We start from the raw sequence: 19,542 nt of genomic DNA on the forward strand, positions 1-19,542 counted from the left end.
TGTTTAAAAGGCAAAAATCCTGATCTTAAAAAAAGACAATCTTCTTTCACTATTCAATAGCAATGGAGATATTTAATGTAACTAAATGACTGAGGAAAGTGTGTGCAGGAAAGTTCATCAGCAGAATTGTAATGCACATAAAGGACTGCCCCAGGAAAGAGAATTTAATAAACAAAGCTGGGCTAAACACTATGAAAAGATTTTAATAATTCATCCTGAATTCTATTCCTCCTAATCTTGCATTCACTGTTGTATGCCACCCTGCCATCTAATTCAGGTTGGCATTAAAACGTCTAAACATTAATGCTAATTAAATCTGCCTTTTCATTCTGAAAAATCACATTCTTCTCTTTAATGTCAAACATAGGCCACGTAACTATACTTTAAAAAATGTTAGATTCCCTTTTTTGGTGAATAAAATCAGAAAAGGCAGGAAGCTGATTATCTAATGTGGATACCATATTGTTAACCATTTCTCATCTTAATTTTAAAAGCAAATGGTAAAATAGTCTGTGTAGTATTTATTCAGATTCATATTATGAACTTCTCCCCTTTGCCAGAACCTGAGGGTAAACCTCCACGTTCAATGTTTAGTGTAAATGTGGATCTACTTGGGTTCCTTTCTAGCTGTCTGAATTATAATTACTAAAGAACTGTTTTAGGAACGGTCTTATGTGAGATTTCTGATTCCCATATAAATTAGCACGCATTTTATCACCATGAAAAATCTAAGCATAGCCTTCCCTGAAAGACTAAAGATAATGTTAAATTCCTATTTTATTCTGCATAATAGAAAAATAAAACCGTACTATTTTCAAATAGTTTTAACCTTAATTTCGGCATCTGTCATGGGGAATTTGTGCCTACACCTCAGTAAATGTCTCTGAAATGAACTAACTAAAGCCATATTTATTTTGAACTGTAGAATTGGAAAAAGTCAAAATACTTTGAAATTTCAATGTTATTTGTGATTCCAACACACCAATCAATGAATACGGCAATTATAAAATGGTTGTGGAACATTGATCTGTTTCTCCTACCCATCAGTAGTTAAATTCTAAAACTGTTCATGCGACACCTCAGAGAATAATTTAGACAATTGGGTCACAGTTCTAGGATTAAATAGCAATTTAAAAAAAATGTTTTGTTTTTTTTTTGTCTCACCATGTGGCTTTCGAGATCTTAGTTCCCCAACCAGGGATCGAACCTGGGCTCCCTGCACTGGAAGCACAGAGTACTAACCACTGGACTGCCAGGGAATTCCATTAAATGGCAAATTTAACTGCATTCACTTCCAGTAAATTCATGTGGAGATAAGAGCGTATGCTTGTAGTTTGACGCCTGGAGTGTCCCTTGGTGGTCACGGTCCTCAGATAACTATGATCTTGCACCAGAGTAGGATAAGAACATTAATCAAGGGGATGGCACTTTGCCGAGGCCATAGTGGCCGCTGTGTTGGTCCTTGAGCACATCATGCTGGCCCCAACTCGGGCTCCCACATTTGTACTCTGCTCCCTAGACGGAATGCTCTTTCTCTGAGATATCTGCATAACTCACTCCTTCATTTCACACAGGTCTCTAATGAAATTTCCTCCATGGAAGTTGCCCGCCCTTCATCCCATCTTGTCCCTTTTTACCTCTCTGACTTCTGTTCTTTTCTGTATTTATTCCACCTACCACATTACTCATTTATTTGTTTACTTGATCATCTGTTTCACCCCAACATGATTTACATTATATGAGAGAAGGGAGGGTTTTTTTTCAGTGCTTTATCCCAGCAACTAGAACAGTGCTGGCACATAAACAGTGCTCAACGCATATTAACTGAGTGAATGAATAATAAATGAATGAATGAATGAATGAATGGGAACAGAACGAATGAATATGACTGATCAGAGGGAGAGAGCATTTCTCTGCTAGTAAAAAAAATGATGAAATAATATTTTACTCATTTAGCTGCAGATGATATTTCAATTAAGCTCTTAGTAAGCTTGCAATAGAGCACAAAGTACACAGCAATTAAAATAAAGCAGAAAACTCTGTATAGTGTGTCACCCACAAAAATTTAATTCTCCTTTTAGAGAAATAAAGTCTTGTCACACTTCATAAGCAAGGACATGCTGTGTAGGACTTGTAAACTAGAATTCAGGCACATCAAGGCAGATGGAATGTCACAGATGAGAACCTGCTGATTTGAACTTTCTCCCTCTTTCTACCTCTTTAAAACCCTGACCCATCAAAACCCAGTTCAAACGCTATCTTCTGCATGGCAAGTTCTAACCATCTCAAAGATCTATGTTCCTTCTGAATCTTATTTTGTAGCTGTAACTTTCCTAGATCATTTATTTTTTCCTCGTAGTGTAGGTAACCTGTTATTTTTGTTACTTTTTATTATGTTTTTGTTATCTTGTCATATGAATATTTACTATTATTTTTGTTGTTTATTGTTCATGCTTTATGTCTCTAACATGAATATCACCCATTTATGACATTACCCAGCCAATAGCACCAACTGCAGTCCTTTGCCTGGGTTAATTAGCAAGTAAATTTGAATAAACAATAACCGCCATCCACTCAAAACCTAACTGGCCTCTTACTAAGAAGAGACTATGAGTGGCGACAGCAGATTCTCTGCCTCCAATGAGGACTAAATGCTGCCCTCGTTTCCACCTACATGGTTTCATTTTGCTGTGAAAAATGGAGAGGTGATACAAGAGGAACAAGTGATTCTGAAGCAGGACCTGACTCGGGGTTCTCCCCTCACATTTGCATCTGATGTAGCTGTAGGAATTTTTGCACCTACCACAGCTTTCCCGGACACAGCACTGCTGCTTAAGATAGACCAGCTGAAGGGGACCTATCTGAGACTTCTCCTTACGTTTTCAGGAAGAGCATATTATCGTGTGGGCTCCTGCACTATGATTTTTCCAGGAGTAGGAAGGCAGCAGTAACTCCAAGGCAGTGTCTAGCTCACCACAGTTGGGTAACAGAGATCCAAACCACTGAAGAAAAAGTTTTGTTTTGCTAGTCACCAGCCCCTACCAAGTTAAGTTCCTAGAGTGAATAAAACAGATGCAAAATTTTGTACCTAAAATATAAATCTTAATATAAATACAAGGGTGATAAGATTCTAGGCCACAGTGATATAAACGTGGGACTGCATTCATTTGTATGAATAAACAGTCACTGAAAATAGAAGAACCAAAGCCAGAAATCACTGTGCAAGAATTATCTGATTTCTAAAGTCTTATTCCAAATATATCTGAGCCCTTTGAATTTTTCCAGCTATAATATCACGGAGCTAAATGTAATAAATAAGAACCTCCGAATGTAATAAGATGTAGCAAAGATGCAGGCAAAGATGCAGGCAAGGCAGAAGTCACGTACCGATGCACGCCGCTGTTGCACATGATGACGTGGCAGGCCCCCAGCCTACTGCACAGCTCCGAGGACACCGAGAGCAGCCCGACGCCGGAGGCGCTGCAAGCCGTGTTCGCACAGGCAGCTGTGCGCTTGGATCTGATAAACGAGGCTACCAGTCGATACAGTTCATCCAAAACGTTGAGAGGCCTCATGAGCTGCAGAAAAAAACGATGCCCGTAAGGTTCAACATGTTTAGTAGAAAGAAATCCTTTTAGATGGGATATAATTCACAGTCGTTACAACTTACAGTGAATAGTCTAAAATATTTTATTATGGAGATAACAGAATCAGAGACCACGGCTGTTTATGAATTACACAGTGCTCAAGAACAACGCCAGCAAAATTAAATAAGGGAGGTAAATGGCAAAGCATTAGCCAATGCAATCTTCTATTTTTACCTTATCTACATAAGCAGCTTTGGATGTGGAGTTTGGTGGTGAATTTGACTTGTCCAAGTAGAACGCCCTGTAAGAATACAAAGAATAAATGATCATTTATTGTTAGTAAAATTAAAAAGCATGAAGACAAGCAAGTTCCACTGACTTCCTTTTAAAGACACATGAATAGACAAAGTGTTGAGCGCTAGGATGAGTGGGACTGCAAAAAAGTCTTCCACTCAGAAAAAAATGATTAAACCTACCATCAGCTCCATTACTTATTGCATGGCTTTAGAGAGATTACTTAATTTGTGTGTGTCTCAATTTCCTCTTTTGCAATTTGGGGATCACATTAGTTTCTACTTCACAAGGTGACCAAGAAGATGAAGTCAGCGCAAATAAAATGCTTAGGATGGTACACAGTACAGATTAAGTGCTCATTGATATTTACAGTCATTAATATTATTATAAAAGTTGAAAAAAGATATTTTCTTATGACTACTGAAAAACATCCAGTTTTTACTTACTGTGCAAATGTCAGATTATGAAAATAATACTCAAAACACAAATTTTAAACAGACTGCTTAGTTGGATTCTTTCAGCCACTAAGCTATGTTCAGATTGGAAGTAAAACCCTCTTTGAAGATACACTGACTCTTTTTGGTCACCAGGATGCAATACGACAACCACTATTTTAATACACTAGGTGGAATCCTAGTGGCCTGCAATAATTAAATGTGATTTCCAAAGAATTATTGCTGAGTTCTTTTAGCTATTAGCTCAATACTAAACAGAAATTGTAAGAGAATGACCCATGAAGACAGGACATTTAAGTTATATTTAAGCGAGTATGTTTTTAATGAAGTGAAATTATTTTAAAGCTGTCAACACTTAACATTGATATACCAAAATAATATTAGAATGATTGTCAGACTAGATATTGAAATAAAACTCATTAGACTGGTGTTTCAGAGCACCTTTTAGGACCTCAAACTATTGGTGGATCATTATCCAATGCATGAGTAGCAATGGGCATAATCAGTAAATCAGTGAGGGAGAACTTCATGCCCAGCACTGGTATTCTGAGTCCCACTAGACACACACACACACACACACACACACACTGCTATTCCAATTACTAGAAGTAGCTAGCAGTAATGCAGCTTGGTTTTTTGTCTTTTTAAGCTAAAGTAGCATGGATTAATCAAAATTCACACTTTAAATTAGGAAAGCTTTAACTTCTTCTAACTTCCAAAATGTAAATTATGCACATTCTCACTGAGAAGGTCTGTTCATCTCTCAAACACAAATTCAAACTACAACAGAAATTTTACAACAGTTCAGCATCCAAAGCATTTTGAACTCCTAGGAGATTTCCATGTATCATCTTGGAACAGAGGTGGTACCTCAAACCTGGAATCCAGAGAGATACCTTGATCAGATGTCCCTATGCCTTTCCTCAACTGTGCTTGATAGAAAGATGTGGTAAAGAAGAGTCCACAGCAGGGATGAATTATTCCCTCAGCCCAGATCCCAGAGCTACCTACCGCTCCTGAGCATATAATGCTGACAGGAGTCTGGGGACTACAGCAAACCCAGGCAGTGCCCGGCTCAGGACAATTGGGTTACCATGACAAGAACCCCTGCAAAGTGGAACATCCATCACGTGCCATCAAAATACAGTTCCACTCAGAAGGTTGCATCAGCAGCTACTAAGAGTACTGGATTGAGAGGAAAATCAAAGGAATTTGATATATCTTAAAATGTTCTAGATTTTCCCCAGTCTCAGAAGGAGATAACAACAATGTAAGAGGATTGCTGTTAAGAGGAGAGGAAATGAGCTTGAATCGTGTGAAGTACAGAAACATGCAATGAGGTTGAAGGTATTGGACTAAATGAGCAACTTAGAGAAGCCAGAGGGGGTAGACTCTGTATGGCCTGATAGGCCCTGATAGAGTTGGGTTTTAACTAAAGGCCCTCATTACCAGAAGACAGGCTATTTTATAAATTTTACTGCTGTGCATAAAAATTCAGGCTCTCCTGAAAGTTCTGAGTGTCTTTTCACTTCAATTATACAGGTACGTATTCAGGCTGATGCTATGAAAACCCATGTACGCACCTCCATGCTTTAACATATTAGAATTTTGCGCTTTTGCTTCCCCTTTTAAAGGAATGAAACCTTACAGATACAGGTGATCCCTTGTTATCACACTTGTCCACACCCATTGTTCCAGACTCTCCCCTCCCAGGGTTAACACCACCCAGAAACTGGCATTTGTCACTTCCATGCTTTACAAGGTCACCCACACAGCTGGTCCAAGTGGAGGCACCAAGGAACAGGTGTGATCATTGTTCCGTATCCTTGTTCACGTTGGTGGCATTAGAATTTCAACCTTTGGTGTTGTCATTTTCAATTTGCACATATTGTCATCCATCTGTATTTCTTCTTCTTTTATAGCCTTCTCATATTTCTTACTTTTGTGCAGTCACATTTGTTTTTTTTTTTGGCTGTGCCTCATGGCTTGTGGGATCTTAGCTCCCCGACTAGGGATTGAACCCGCGTCTCAGCAGTGAAAGCTCGGAGTCCTAACTACTGGACCGCCAGGGAATTCCAAAGTCTCACTTTTTTTTTTAACATAGAAATTTGTTATTACTTTTTATAGCAAGAGTTAAATTTGATGACATTTAGAAGTTTCTATGCCTCTTTATTTTTTTCTAAATCCACACTTTCTTTCTACACTTGCTTCCTCAAGAATATTCAGTTTTTCAAGTTCATTATTCAAGTAATATTTTTGATCCGTGTCTGTCAGTGGTATACTCTGGAATAAAATTCTAGAATCTAGGGCTTCCCTGGTGGCGCAGTGGTTGAGAATACGCCTGCCAATGCAGGGGACACGGGTTCGAGCCCTGGTCTGGGAAGATCCCACATGCCGTGGAGCAACTGGGCCCGTGAGCCACAATTACTGAGCCTGTGCATCTGGAGCCTGTGCTCCGCAACAAAAGAGAGGCCCCGATAGTGAGAGGCCCATGAACCGCGATGAAGAGTGGCCCCTGCTCGCCGCAACTAGAGAAAGCCCTCGCACAGAAACGAAGACCCAACACAGCCATAAATAAATAAATTAATTAATTAAAAAAAAAATTCTAGAATCTAGATTGACAGTGAATTTTTCCCCACAATATTGCTCTTGGTGTCTGCTCTCAATTAAGTTGTCTTTGGGGGCTAGTCCATATTTTTTCTCTGATAGGTTAAGATTTTGTTTTTATCCTCAATGTTCTGAAGTTTTACCACAAAGTGTTTAGGTGACGATTTATTTTTATTTATCCAGATAGGTCCTTAGATTGTACTTTCAATTTAAGGAGTCTTGTCTTCAATTCTAAAATAATCTCAGGTATCATCTTTCCCCATAATCTCATCCATTTTCTCTCTCTCTCTCTCTCTCTCTCTCACACACACACACACACGTACACTTTCTTTTAAGATCTTATTTCCCCATTACTGCAATTTTGGTGATTTCCTAAATAATATCTTCCAAATGAAAAAACCCTGTCTTTGCCAATCTAGAGTTTATCCTTTCCACTGGGAATTTTTTTTTTTTAATTACTTATTTATTTTATTTTTGGCTTGTGTTGGGTCTCTGTTTCTGTGCAAGGGCCTTCTCCAGTTGTGGCAAGCGGGGGCCACTCTTCATTGCGGTGCGCGGGCCCCTCACTATCGTGGCCTTTCTTGTTGCGGAGCACAGGCTCCAGACGCGCAGGCTCAGTAGCTGTGGCTCACGGGCCCAGTTGCTCCGCGGCATGTGGGATCGTCCCAGACCAGGGCTCGAACCCGTGTCCCCTGCATTGGCAGACAGATTCTCAACCACTGCACCACCAGGGAAGCCCCTCTACTGGGAATTTTATTTCAATGACTATCTTTTTCATTTCCAAGATTTCTGCCTATTCTTATTTCATTTCTGCAACTAAAAGGTAAAACTCCCCACAAGAATGTAAACTCTCTATGTGGATATGGATTTGATTTACTTCTCATTGCTGCATCTCTAGCACCTATAACAGTGTGTAGAACATAGTTTGATCTTAATAAATATTTGTAAATAAATAATTGACTATTTTTATTGCAGGATTTTCTACCTTCTTCATGAATGGCAATCCTTTGTTTATATTTTGAGCATCCAAAATATACTTTGCCATGGTGTCTCAATATTTTAATTTCTTCTGGGTCAAGTTTATTTCAATGGCCATTTTCCTTGGTTCTTTTGTAGCTTTAGGCTTCCTCATGTGCTTTGGAGTTTTGTTCCGCAAGCTCATTTGAAGTGGGAGGATTTTTTTTTTTTTTTAACGTCTTTATTGGAGTATGGAAGATGTTTTGTTTAGTTTTATTTAGTGCTTTGAAACAGCTCCATCCAATAGCTCTCATCATCTTTTTCTTACAAATGATTCTGTGCTCATTTTGTGCCCAGAATTACCCATCTGTAATCAGTTTCATATTGGTGATTTGAGTATTACATTGTCCCGACACCTGGATTATTACCAGTCACGTCACTGAACCAGCGAGTGATTTGGTTCAGTTCTTAGTTTAACAGCCGTGTTGTCTTTCTCTTGCCACCTTAACGTCTACAAAAGTGATAGTCTCCGGAGTTTGCATCATTGCTCAGAAGTAGAGGGGCCCTTCTCTACAACCTGGTTTCAGAGTGAGGCTCGCTCTGGATCTCCACCTAGTGTAGGATGACTTTAATTTCTCATTTCCCTGCACAAGTTGTACCGGCCCCGTGTCCACCTGCAGAGCTCAGGAGGCCAGAGGCCTCAACACAGATTACAAATCAGCACTTGAACTTCCATTCCATTTGTGGACCAGTGAGATGATAAATTATGAGCTCAGCTGAGACTCTTGCATTTTCTGTTTTCATATTTTGTCTAGCATTGCTATATGCTTGGAACAGAGAGGGTGCTTCGCAGCTGGAACCCACAGAGAGAATACCGATCAGATGTCCTCACGCCTTTCCTCAAGTGTGCTTGGTAGAGAAAGTAATGTGGTTAAAAAGAGTATGCAAGTCCATGGACAAATTATTTAGCCTCACGTGGCCTCAAGTCCCTCATTTTTACAATGGAGAGTAAAATTGTCTAATATATAGGTAGCATAATGTTGAAGATGAATCAATGCATATGAAGTGCTCAGTACTGTGGTAAGCAAATAGGACTCATGCAATAGACAATAATAATCACTATTCATGTGTGCACAGTAGGAGGGGACTCTGGGAACATTTTTATCCATAGCCAGGAGTAAAATAAGGCCAAAACCTCCTGCTTTCCCCTGAGGTCATCTAGAATATTTTATGATACATGTAAAAAATGAAAATTAAAGCAGATATTTGGAATCTACATAATTCCATGATCAGTGCACAGAGTTCAAGTCTAAAAAGAAAAGAACGTTTTTAGGTTAAAGAAAAGGAGAGTGTCAGTTAAATGGCTTAATCAGGTGCACTGGTTGTAAAAACTGGAGTTCTCCTATACCTTGAATAGATTGGGAAGAAATATATTCTGTAAAAGCAGGCCATATCATCAACACCACCTGAGGAAAACTTCACTCTAGAAACCTACCACTACAGCAGGCCACACTGAGCACTCTTCCTACTTTCTGAAAGAGATGTTCCTTTAAAAAAAAAAGTTGTCACTGATTCAGCCCAGTTAAAAGCAGGATCATGTTGATATAATTCTGCTATAGTCACTTAAACTGACTTGGAAGAAATCTTCAAATTTTCCTTGGGACAAAATCTTTAAAGAAAAAAAAACATGTTTGATGAAGCGAGCCAACAGAAAAGTAAAATTAAAAATTTTTATAGATTTAAAATGTATAAATGCTCACATCAAGTTAAACCCTTATTCAGAAAGAATCTTGTCTTTTCTAAGCTGCTATAGAGCAAAACTAAAATAGAAAAAGCATCTAATGATATAACTGCACCCTTCAAAATGCTTTTAGAAGATAAAAGCCTAACAAATTCAGAGTTAAATATATTGGCTGATCCAGACTTGTGTGAGTAGTTAATATTTGTTAATCCATGATTATAGAAAGCAACAAATTATTATAAAATATATCTATGGGCTGATGACATCTAGAGAATAGTAACCATGAAAAACAGCTTCTTTGTGACGCCTGTGAAATTTACACAGCCAAGAAATATTTTAATTCAATCAATTATTTGCTAAAATAAAAATTTGGACTTGAGCCTTCAACTAATTTTGGGTACTCCCCCCTCAGAAAAATGGTTGTTCAGCCATGTATTTTACCATCCCTAAGGTTTACAAGCATTCATAGAACTTCAATATTTTTCAGAATATGACAAATAAATTCCCACAGGGAATAAATTTCTAATGCACTTCCCTTAATTACAACAGTCCTGCAATACCCCTTAATCAAAATTTACAAGAGAGTTAATGGTAAAACTGGATTAATGCCAAAACTGACTGTGGTTTATTATGTTTCTGAGGTTAGTAAGAATGAAGTCATGGTTCTTTGTCTCAAGACAGCAAATCTTATTAAGACCATTTTGAAAGCACTCCTGCTACTTTATGTAGGAGGAACAGTAAGTTTCCTTTCATGCAGGCATACATCAGGCTTTGTTGTCACAACTTGTAAATGAACCCTGCCATATAAAATGGATATATTATGATATTTTCCATTTAGTCCCTATAGAATAAAACACCAATGAAAGAGGTGATAATGTCATGTTACAATAAATAGTGGTATAGATATATCCAAATTAAATAGTAATTACAATGGAACAAATCTTGGGAAAACATCTCATACAATCTAGCAGCAAAGACAAATACACAGGTATCTAGAATGCAGGGCAGAAAGTGAAAGGTACAGAAAGTTATTGGGATATACCCACGTGAGGAAGAAGGAAGGCCACATAAGAATATGGTACATGAGTTGGATTTTGATGGATGGATGGGACAGGTCAAAATGGGAAAACAGCATTTCAAGTGTAGGAAACACCATAAACAACAGAACAGAAAGAGTAATGGATGGAGCCAAGTTGGCCAAAGAGCAGGTTCATATAAGGCAGGGAGAGAAAGTGCTGGGCAAGTGGGCTGGATCCGTATTGTGAGGAAATTAAATACCAAACTAAGGAATTGTAATGAATTTGTTAAGCAGTAGAGAAGCACTGCACAGTAAAAACTTTGCTACTGCTAAAAAAGTAAGAATAAATGGAAAGAAGTACATGACCCATAAGATAATTTAGGGAAATGAGAGCTGCAAGAGACCCTAGAAATGAAAAGACTAGTTCAGCATTCATAACAAGACCATGGTAATGGACATAGGGAATCGATGTTTGCCAGGAGAGAAAGAAAATGAGTTTGGAGAACATCGAGATTAGTTTACGGAGAGTTATGCAAGTTAATGTATTGATACTAACAAGAATTAGGAAAATGATTTCTCCAACAAGTAAAGAATTAGGGTCATAGCTCTACAGGGTCAGGCTGATGCTCCAGGAATGGTCAGGTTTTTACATAAAGAGAGACCACACAACAGCCTGATATAAAATTTAAACATATTAATTTTGTCATAGGAGATACTCAGAGGTTAAATCAATGACAAAAGTGATTGGCATTTGGCAATCTCATTTGGCACTTCTTTTTGCTTTTTCTGGGCATGCTGGAGGATATCCAATTTCTAAGATAGGTGATTAAGGCATAAGAGCCACTGGTGTTTTATAAATAAGGAGGAACAACTATAGTATTCAGCTCAGGTCTCTGCTATATTCTTGTTTCTTCTCAGATCATTGCTTATGAGATCATCTCTAAATAATTTATGGAAATTTCTCACTTGGCCAGACTCATATATACTTCTCCTAATATCATGTCCTACCCCTAAATATTCTAAACTGTATCAGGTAGCTTTGGGATTTTAGCATTTACTCTGCATTTCAAAAAGGAGCTATGACAATGGTCAATTATGGATATTAGTCATAGACATGATTATATATGCCATTATTACGGTGGTACAGCAGTCGACTACAGGTGTGACTATTTCATTGAGTATTACTGTTAAACTGCATTTGACTATCATAGCACTTAAGTTAGGAAAAAAAAATTCCACAGAAAATCTCATTCAGATACACAGATCTTCTGTATAAAGGAGAATCACCAGACAGGTTCAACCTGTGCCTACATATGGGCAAAGAATACATGACGAGTAAGTAGGTAGGAGAATGTTGATTTGTCCCTTCGTCCCACCCACCTTCTGTGCCCATAAACATTAGCCTGACTTCTCTGGAATAGGCTTTATTGAAAGTTACATGAAGAGAAACTCTGAATAATGAGATAAACTTGGATTTGCTTGGATAAATTTGTCTTTTGGCTTGTCAAAAACAGAGCACCTAGGGTTATAGGTGTTGTTACAAAAGTGCCTGTTATCAATTAACAGCTCCATTTCTACTTGAGTGTCAGGGAAAAAAATTCCTGAAAGGTTAACAAGACAATATGTGTGACCACAGAGAGCAATACTTTCTCACATTATAAAAAAAAAAAAAAATTCCTCTGAGATTTCTCTTAGGCCCCGAAAACAGAATTATGGTGTCAGAGATAGTGGAGACGTACCCCACTCCTCCCTACTGCTGTTGATAACCCAATTTCACTCTTCTCCTTTTTGACAACCTTCACTCAGTGAGTTGACTGGATTAAAATCCTCTTCTCTGCTTCCCAAACCCTCCTTTACTCCACGAGGAATTTTGCTCCTCTTTTCATGAGTCTTCTAGGGTGATATTCCTTTCCTGCACCTGCAACACGTACATACCACCACAGGCACCGTCTACTGTTAAAATTCTGCATATAAACAGATTTCCCAATGGCAACACCATGCCCAGCCATTACAGAACACAATCTTCGTGAAAATGGACAGAAAAAGCAAATCCGTAAAAATAAGAAATCCTTCCCAAGAATAAAGTTTAATTATATTTTTAAAAATCTCATTACACCCAGGAAAAACAGTAAAGTCAAGGAATATTTCTATTTTTAAACTAATTCTATTTAATTTAGTAACAATTATGTCTCCAGAAAGTGTGGCATGCCCATATTAAAGGATGCTTTTTTAGGTTTAAACTCGTAAAAGTCTTATAACGGCTCAACTGACAAGAAGTTGACAGGTCAGTGCCTTCTCCACGTCTTTCTGTGTATTCCTTACTTGACTCCAGTTGGCCTTCAAAATTACCTTTATAAAGCATAGATATGAGCATTTCATTAACTTGCTTAAAGACCTTCAAATTCTCCCAGCACCCAAAGTCTACACCTGGGGTATTCAAGGCCTCTCTTAACAATTCAGCAACAAACTTCCCGTCCCATCTCTCACCTCTTCAGCCTGCCATGTTCAAGTTCGAGTCCTCTAACATACCATCCACATGAAAATCTCTCCACCTTCTCTCGTGTTACTCTCTCTGCCTGGAATGGCCTCTCACCTCTTCTGCTTGGCACAATTCCACTTATCCTGCAACACCCTGCTCAAAAACGACATCTTCTTGAGAACTTCCCCACTGAAACAAATTTATCTCACTATATGATACCAAGTTGCACTCATTCTGTCCACTCTGCTAAATTGCATACTCTCAGGGGGCAGAGACCCTTTTTTCTTTTAACATTTTTATTGGAGTAGAATTGCTTTACAATGTTGTGTTAGTTTCTGCTGTATAACAAAGTGAAGCAGCTATATGTATACACATATAATCCCCATATCCCCTCTCTCTTGCATCTCCCTCCCACCCTCCCTACCCCACCCCTCTAGGTGGTTTTTTTTTTTTAATAAAAATTTATTTATTTATTTATTTTTGGCTGCGTTGGGTCTTCATTGCTGTGCGCGGGCTTTCTCTAGTTGCTGCGAGTGGGGGCTACTCTTCCTTGTGGTGCGCGGGCTTCTCATTGCGGTGGCTTCTCTTGTTGTGGAGCACGGGCTCTAGGCTCGTGGGCTTCAGTAGTTGTGGCCTGCGGGCTCAGTAGTTGTGGCTCGCAGACTCTAGAGTGAAAGCTCGGTAGTTGTGGCGCACGGGCTTAGCTGCTCCGCGGCATGTGGGATCTTCCCAGAACAGGGCTCGAACCCATGTCCCCTGCATTGGCAGGCAGATTCTTAACCACTGCGCCACCAGGGAAGTCCGAGACCCTTATTTTTGAGTAAGGATCAATTTTTTTAATGTTCATGCTTTTTTTAAATTGTGATATAGTGGATGTACAATATTATATGTTACAGGTGTACAACACAGTGATTGACAATTTTTAAAGGTTATATTCCATTTAGAGTTATTATAAAATATTGGCTATATTCCCTGTGTTGTACAATATATCCTTGTAGCTTATTTATTATATACATGATAGTTTGTACCTCTTTATCCCCTGACCCATTTTTAAAAATTTTGTTATCCCATACCCAAGACAGTGCCTGACTCATAGCCTGCAACTAATACTTGATGTAGTATTGAACTGAATTGAGTTTTATTTCATGAGAGCTATAACGGAATTGGGGTTTCCACACTGTCAAGCAACTAAATATATGTGTGACCTAACAGAGAAAAAGAAATATATTAAATATCTTAATCTTTAAAATAGATAAAATAATTATTATGCACATTTGAAAAAGAACTCTGTAGGAAGGGTTCTTCTTAAGTTTATAAATATTAGGCCACATCTCAATTAACACTGAAGCACAATACTTAAAGGATTTAACAATCTTAAGAACTTAAAAATAGGGAGGAAGGGCGTTTCAATATTCCCTCCTTGGTGAAAGACAACTATGATTAAGAGAAAAATATTCATAAGGTCTCTTGCAAGACTCACAGGAATGCTGTTTTACCTATAAATGACTAGCAGAAATGATACAGCAAAATTCTTGTTCAGTTCTAAATAAGAAAAGACAAAAATAAACATGATTAAGTACTATCACATTTAGATGTTAAATGCCTAACTCTTGGCTATTATACGTTTACACTAGAACCTATAAAAAGCTGTGATTTCCTTTAAGTGGCAAAATCCAAGGCCCTTAGTACAATACCTGACACATAGCAAATTACTCAATATTGGCAATCACTATCATCATTTTTATTCATTACTTAACATTTTCTAAATTTTTAAATAAAAATTGTATATATTTAAGGTACACAATAAGATGATCTGAAACACAATGAAATGAGTACTAGAGTCAAGCTCATTAGCATATCATTACCTCACACAGTTACCATTTTTTGTGTATGTAAAATATCCTGGATTCTACTCTCTTAGCATACTTCCAGGGTTCAATACAGTATCATTAAGTATAGACAACATGCCGGTACATAAGCTCTCTAGACTCATTCATCCTACATAACTGCAAATTCGTACCCTCTGACCAACATCGTCCTATTTCCCCCACCTCCCTATTCTACTCTGTTTCTATGAGTTCAACTTCTTCTTCTTCCTTTTTTTTTTTTTCCAGATTCCACATATAAGTGAGATCATATGGTATTTGTTTTTCTCTGTCTGGCTTATTCCACGGAGCATAATGTCCTCCAGGTTCATCTCACTCGGCCCTGGCCATAAGGTTTCTGCTAAGAAATCTGCTGATAGCCTCATGGGGGCTTGCAACTGAGCAATTTTTTTCCTTTGCTGTTTTAAAAATTCTCTCTTCATCTTTGATTTTAGACTATTTTATTATACTGAGTCTTGGAGAAGAACTTCCTGGGTTGAAACTTTTTGGAGACCTATAAATTCATGAACTTGGACGTCCAAATTCCTACCCAGATTTGGGAAGTTATCAGCTATTATTTCTTTAAAAAAGCGTTCTGCCCCTTTCTTCCTCTCTTCTCTTTCTGGGGCTCCAGTAATGTGTAGGTTGTTTCTCTTAATGGTATCCCATAATTCATGTAAGCTTTCTTCACTGTTTTCCTTTTTTTTCTTTTTGTTCCTCTGACTGGATAATTTCAAATACCCTGTCTTCAAGTTCACTGATTTTTTTTCTTCTGCTTGGTTGAATTTGTTGTTGAAGTTCTCTATTAAATTCTGCAGTTCAGTCATTGTATTCCTCAACTTGAGGATTTCTGTTTGGGTTTTTTAAATGGTTTCTATTTCTTTGTTGGACATCTCATTTTGTTCATTCACTGTTTTCCCAATTTAGTTGTCTGTGTTTTCTTATAGTTCACTGTTTCTTTGAGAATCATTCTGAATTCTTTGTCAGGAGGTTTATAGATCTCCATTTTTTTAGAGTCAGTTATTGAAGCTTTTCTTTCCTTTGGTGATGACATGTTTCCGTGATTATTCATGAACCTTGTGCTCTTGTGCTGGTGTCTGTGCATTTGAAGTAGGAGGCAACTCTCCCAGTCTTTACTGACTGGCTTCAGCAGGAAAAGCTTGTCACCAGTCAGTCCACACAGAAATTCTGCTGAAGCCATCTGGTGGAATCTGCAGGCAGGCAGGTCTCGTGCCTGGGTCAGCAAGTGGACAGGCTTGGTGTTTGGGTCTACAGGGACCAGCCTGGTACCTGGGTCTGCAGGAGCCCACCTGGATCCTGGGGCCATGGGGGCTAGACTGGTGCTGGGGTCCACAGGGAAGATGGGTGCTCACGTCACTCTCCTTCCCCCAGGAGGAGGGTGCCTCTCTCCACACTGGGCTGGCCAGACTTGAGGGAGGGGTGATGGGGATACTGTGAAATGGCCTCTCCTATCCTCTTCAATGCATCCTTTCTTATTTATGTGCTCCATTCATGTGCTGTAATCCTTCACCCAGAATCCTTAGCTCTTATGAAGTCATTTTTATTCATAGATAGTTGTTCAAATTAATGTTTTTGTGAGGGGAGGAGCATTGGAAACTACTAAACTACTATCTTGCTGCTGTCACTACCCCACTATTATTCCTTCTTTAAGACCCATCTTTAACAACACCATCTCTCTCAAACTTCCTAAGGATCTTCAGAATCAGTGGCTCTTCCATGGACCCCAGCACCTACTGCATCCCTACACATCAGTACCTATTGTTGTGTCCTGAAAGGCTTTGTTTACATGTTTCTTTCCCCCACTAAACTATAAGCACCTTGTAGACAGAGACAATGTATAGTGTACCTTTATTACTTTATCACCTTACACAGTGCCATGCACACTGTGAGTATTCAATACATTTTGGTTGAATAAATAAACGAATAATTAACTTTCCTAAAATTCCTGCTGAATAACAGGTCTAAACCATTTCCAAGAAGAAAGTGTCTTCTTTCAAGAAAGAGTCTGTGTCCAAAAGTATTAGAAATCATCTATCACAAATAATAGCTGTTGGTCAAGAAAAATATTGCCAAGCATAGTAAATTTTCTCCATCACAAAACAAACACACACTCTCACTGTTTTGTTTATGAACCTTACTTAAAATGAAAAAAATTAACTGTCTGAAAAAGATAAACTAGGTCACTGCCCTATTTTAAACTTTTAAAGTGTTTAATTAAGATCTGCTGAAGCAGTGTGGAACTATCACTGTCTTCTAAGATATTAAGGCAGACAATTAAAAAATGAGTCTCATCTCACAAAAAACTGCACACATCTGCTTCAGAGGGAAGGCTTGGGAAATTGTAATATGACTAGAAATACTGACATACAGACATTTGAAATATGTCATTAGCAGAATTTAGAAATAGTGAGTATGGTAAGTAAAAATACATTAAGAAATTGAAGGTCCCTTGGGACTCTTTTTTTGTAATTTCAGTCCTCAGATGAGCAAACAGATCACAGGTAAGTTTTAAAGAACTATTTGGAATTAAACATGATCTCTGTGAGGGCAGGGGCTACATCATGTTACCACTGTATGCCTGGCACCTAGAATATTGCCTGAGTCAAAGCAGTTGCTCAGTAAATATTTGTTAAATGAATCATTAAGTAAATAATTAAGGAAAAGTGAAAATCGGTACGGATAGACAAGAAATCATCTCGCCCACTACTGAGTCCTTCCTGCAAAGAACTGTAAGTTTGATCAAGTGCATTCTAATAAAAATGTAAACTGAGTGAAGTAAGTCAGACAGAGAAAGAGAAATATTGTATGATATCGCTTCTATGCAGAATCTAAAAAAAAATTTAAAAATAAAAATAAAAATAAATGATACAAATGAACTTATTTAGAAAACAGAAACAGACTCACGGACTTAGAGAACGAACTTATGGTTACCAGGGCGGGAAAGTGGTGGGGAGGGATAGTTAGGGAGTTTGGGATTCACATGTACACACTGCTATATTTAAAAAGGATAACAAACAAGGACCTACTATATAGCACAGGGAACGCTGCTCAATATTATGTAACAACCTAAATGGGAAAAGAATTTGAAAAAGAATAGATGCATGTATACGTATAACTGAATCACTTTGTGGTACACCTGAAACTCACACAACATTGTTGATCAACTCTACTCCCATATAAAATAAAAAGTTAATAAAACAGTAAGTACGTCTTCACCTATCCATGTATCTTTTAGACACTGTCCAATAACGTCCTTCCTCTTCCAGTCAAAATTTCTCCCAAAAAAGTCTACCTCGGTAATTCTCCTTCCAAACCTCTGAACCACTCCCCTTAGCTGACCGCAGTCAGATCTCCACCCATCACACTACTCGCACCGTTCTCCCTATTAATGCCAATGAAGTTATTTGTACTGGCCAAATCCAGTGGACATTTTCCAGGTGTTATTTTCTGAATCTCTTCTTACAGATGCACTCTTGATTACTCACTCCTTCACATTCTCTATCCGCTAAGTCTTTTGACATTGGCCTGGTGCCTTGTTGGTTCCCACACAATTCCTTAACCTTGCCTTTCTGCCTCTTCCACGGGCTCCTCTTCCTGACTTGCCCCTTCAGCATCTGATTCTGCCTCACCTCACTATTCTCCCTCCCTCTGAACCCTCTCCTGGGTCATCTTTTTTTCCTCTTAGGGACTCAAATCTGTGCATCTCTAAGCTCCAGATTTGTGTGTTTACTTATGTGTTCAATAAACAAATACTTTACAAGCCAGGCACAGTGCCAGGCACTGGGATAAAAGGTGAAAAAAGGACAGTGTTTACCTGCAAAGAATTTATGTTTGAGAGCGAGGACAATAAATAGGTAATTACAATCCAGCGTGATGAGTGGTCTAAAAAGGGTCATTAGCAGAGTGTTAGAAAAGCACATCAGTGAACACATTAGGACAAACAGTGAAGTAAGTCAGAAAGAGAAAAAGAAATACCGTATGCTAACACATATATATGGAATCTAAGAAAAAAAAAAAAAGGTCATGAAGAACCTAGGGGTAAGACGGGAATAAAGACACAGACCTACTAGAGAATGGACTTGAGGATATGGGGAGGGGGAAGGGTAAGCTGTGACAAAGTGAGAGAGTGGCATGGACATATATACACTACCAAATGTAAAACAGATAGCTAGTGGGAAGCAGCCGCATAGCACAGGGAGATCAGCTTGGTGCTTTGTGACCATCTAGAGGTGTGGGATAGGGAGGGTGGGAGGGAGGGAGATGCAAGAGGGAAGAGATATGGGAACATATGTATATGTATAAGTGATTCACTTTGTTATAAAGCAGAAACTAACACACCATTGTGGGGCAATTGTACTCCAATAAAGATGTTAAAAAAAAAAACAGGTACTAGGCAAAGGAAATGAAGGGTCTTTAAGGCATAAGGAAAATTTAGGAGTGAGAATAGAAGTTGTCCATTTAGATCATGGAATTTAAGTCTCTGCAAAGCTTCTTAATTCCCTCCAGAGAGGGGAAGGC

The 19,542-nt window shown here is 38.4% G+C and overlaps 1 protein-coding gene across 3 annotated transcripts in view; it reads right to left on the minus strand.

The window, feature by feature from the left end:
• PREX2 (phosphatidylinositol-3,4,5-trisphosphate dependent Rac exchange factor 2) overlaps positions 1–19,542 on the minus strand; it is a 279,824-nt gene that overhangs the window by 38,827 nt on the left and 221,455 nt on the right. For all 3 annotated transcript variants that reach the window (XM_057532388.1, XM_007185025.2, XM_057532389.1), the window contains 2 exons: positions 3,822–3,888; positions 3,388–3,578 (listed from right to left, as the gene is read on the minus strand). In XM_057532388.1, coding sequence (XP_057388371.1) covers positions 3,388–3,578; positions 3,822–3,888 — 258 coding nt within the window. The remainder of the gene's footprint in view (positions 1–3,387; positions 3,579–3,821; positions 3,889–19,542) is intronic.

This window comes from Balaenoptera acutorostrata, chromosome 17 (genome assembly GCF_949987535.1).
Source record: "Balaenoptera acutorostrata chromosome 17, mBalAcu1.1, whole genome shotgun sequence".
In the NCBI taxonomy this organism is placed as follows: Eukaryota; Metazoa; Chordata; class Mammalia; order Artiodactyla; family Balaenopteridae; genus Balaenoptera; species Balaenoptera acutorostrata.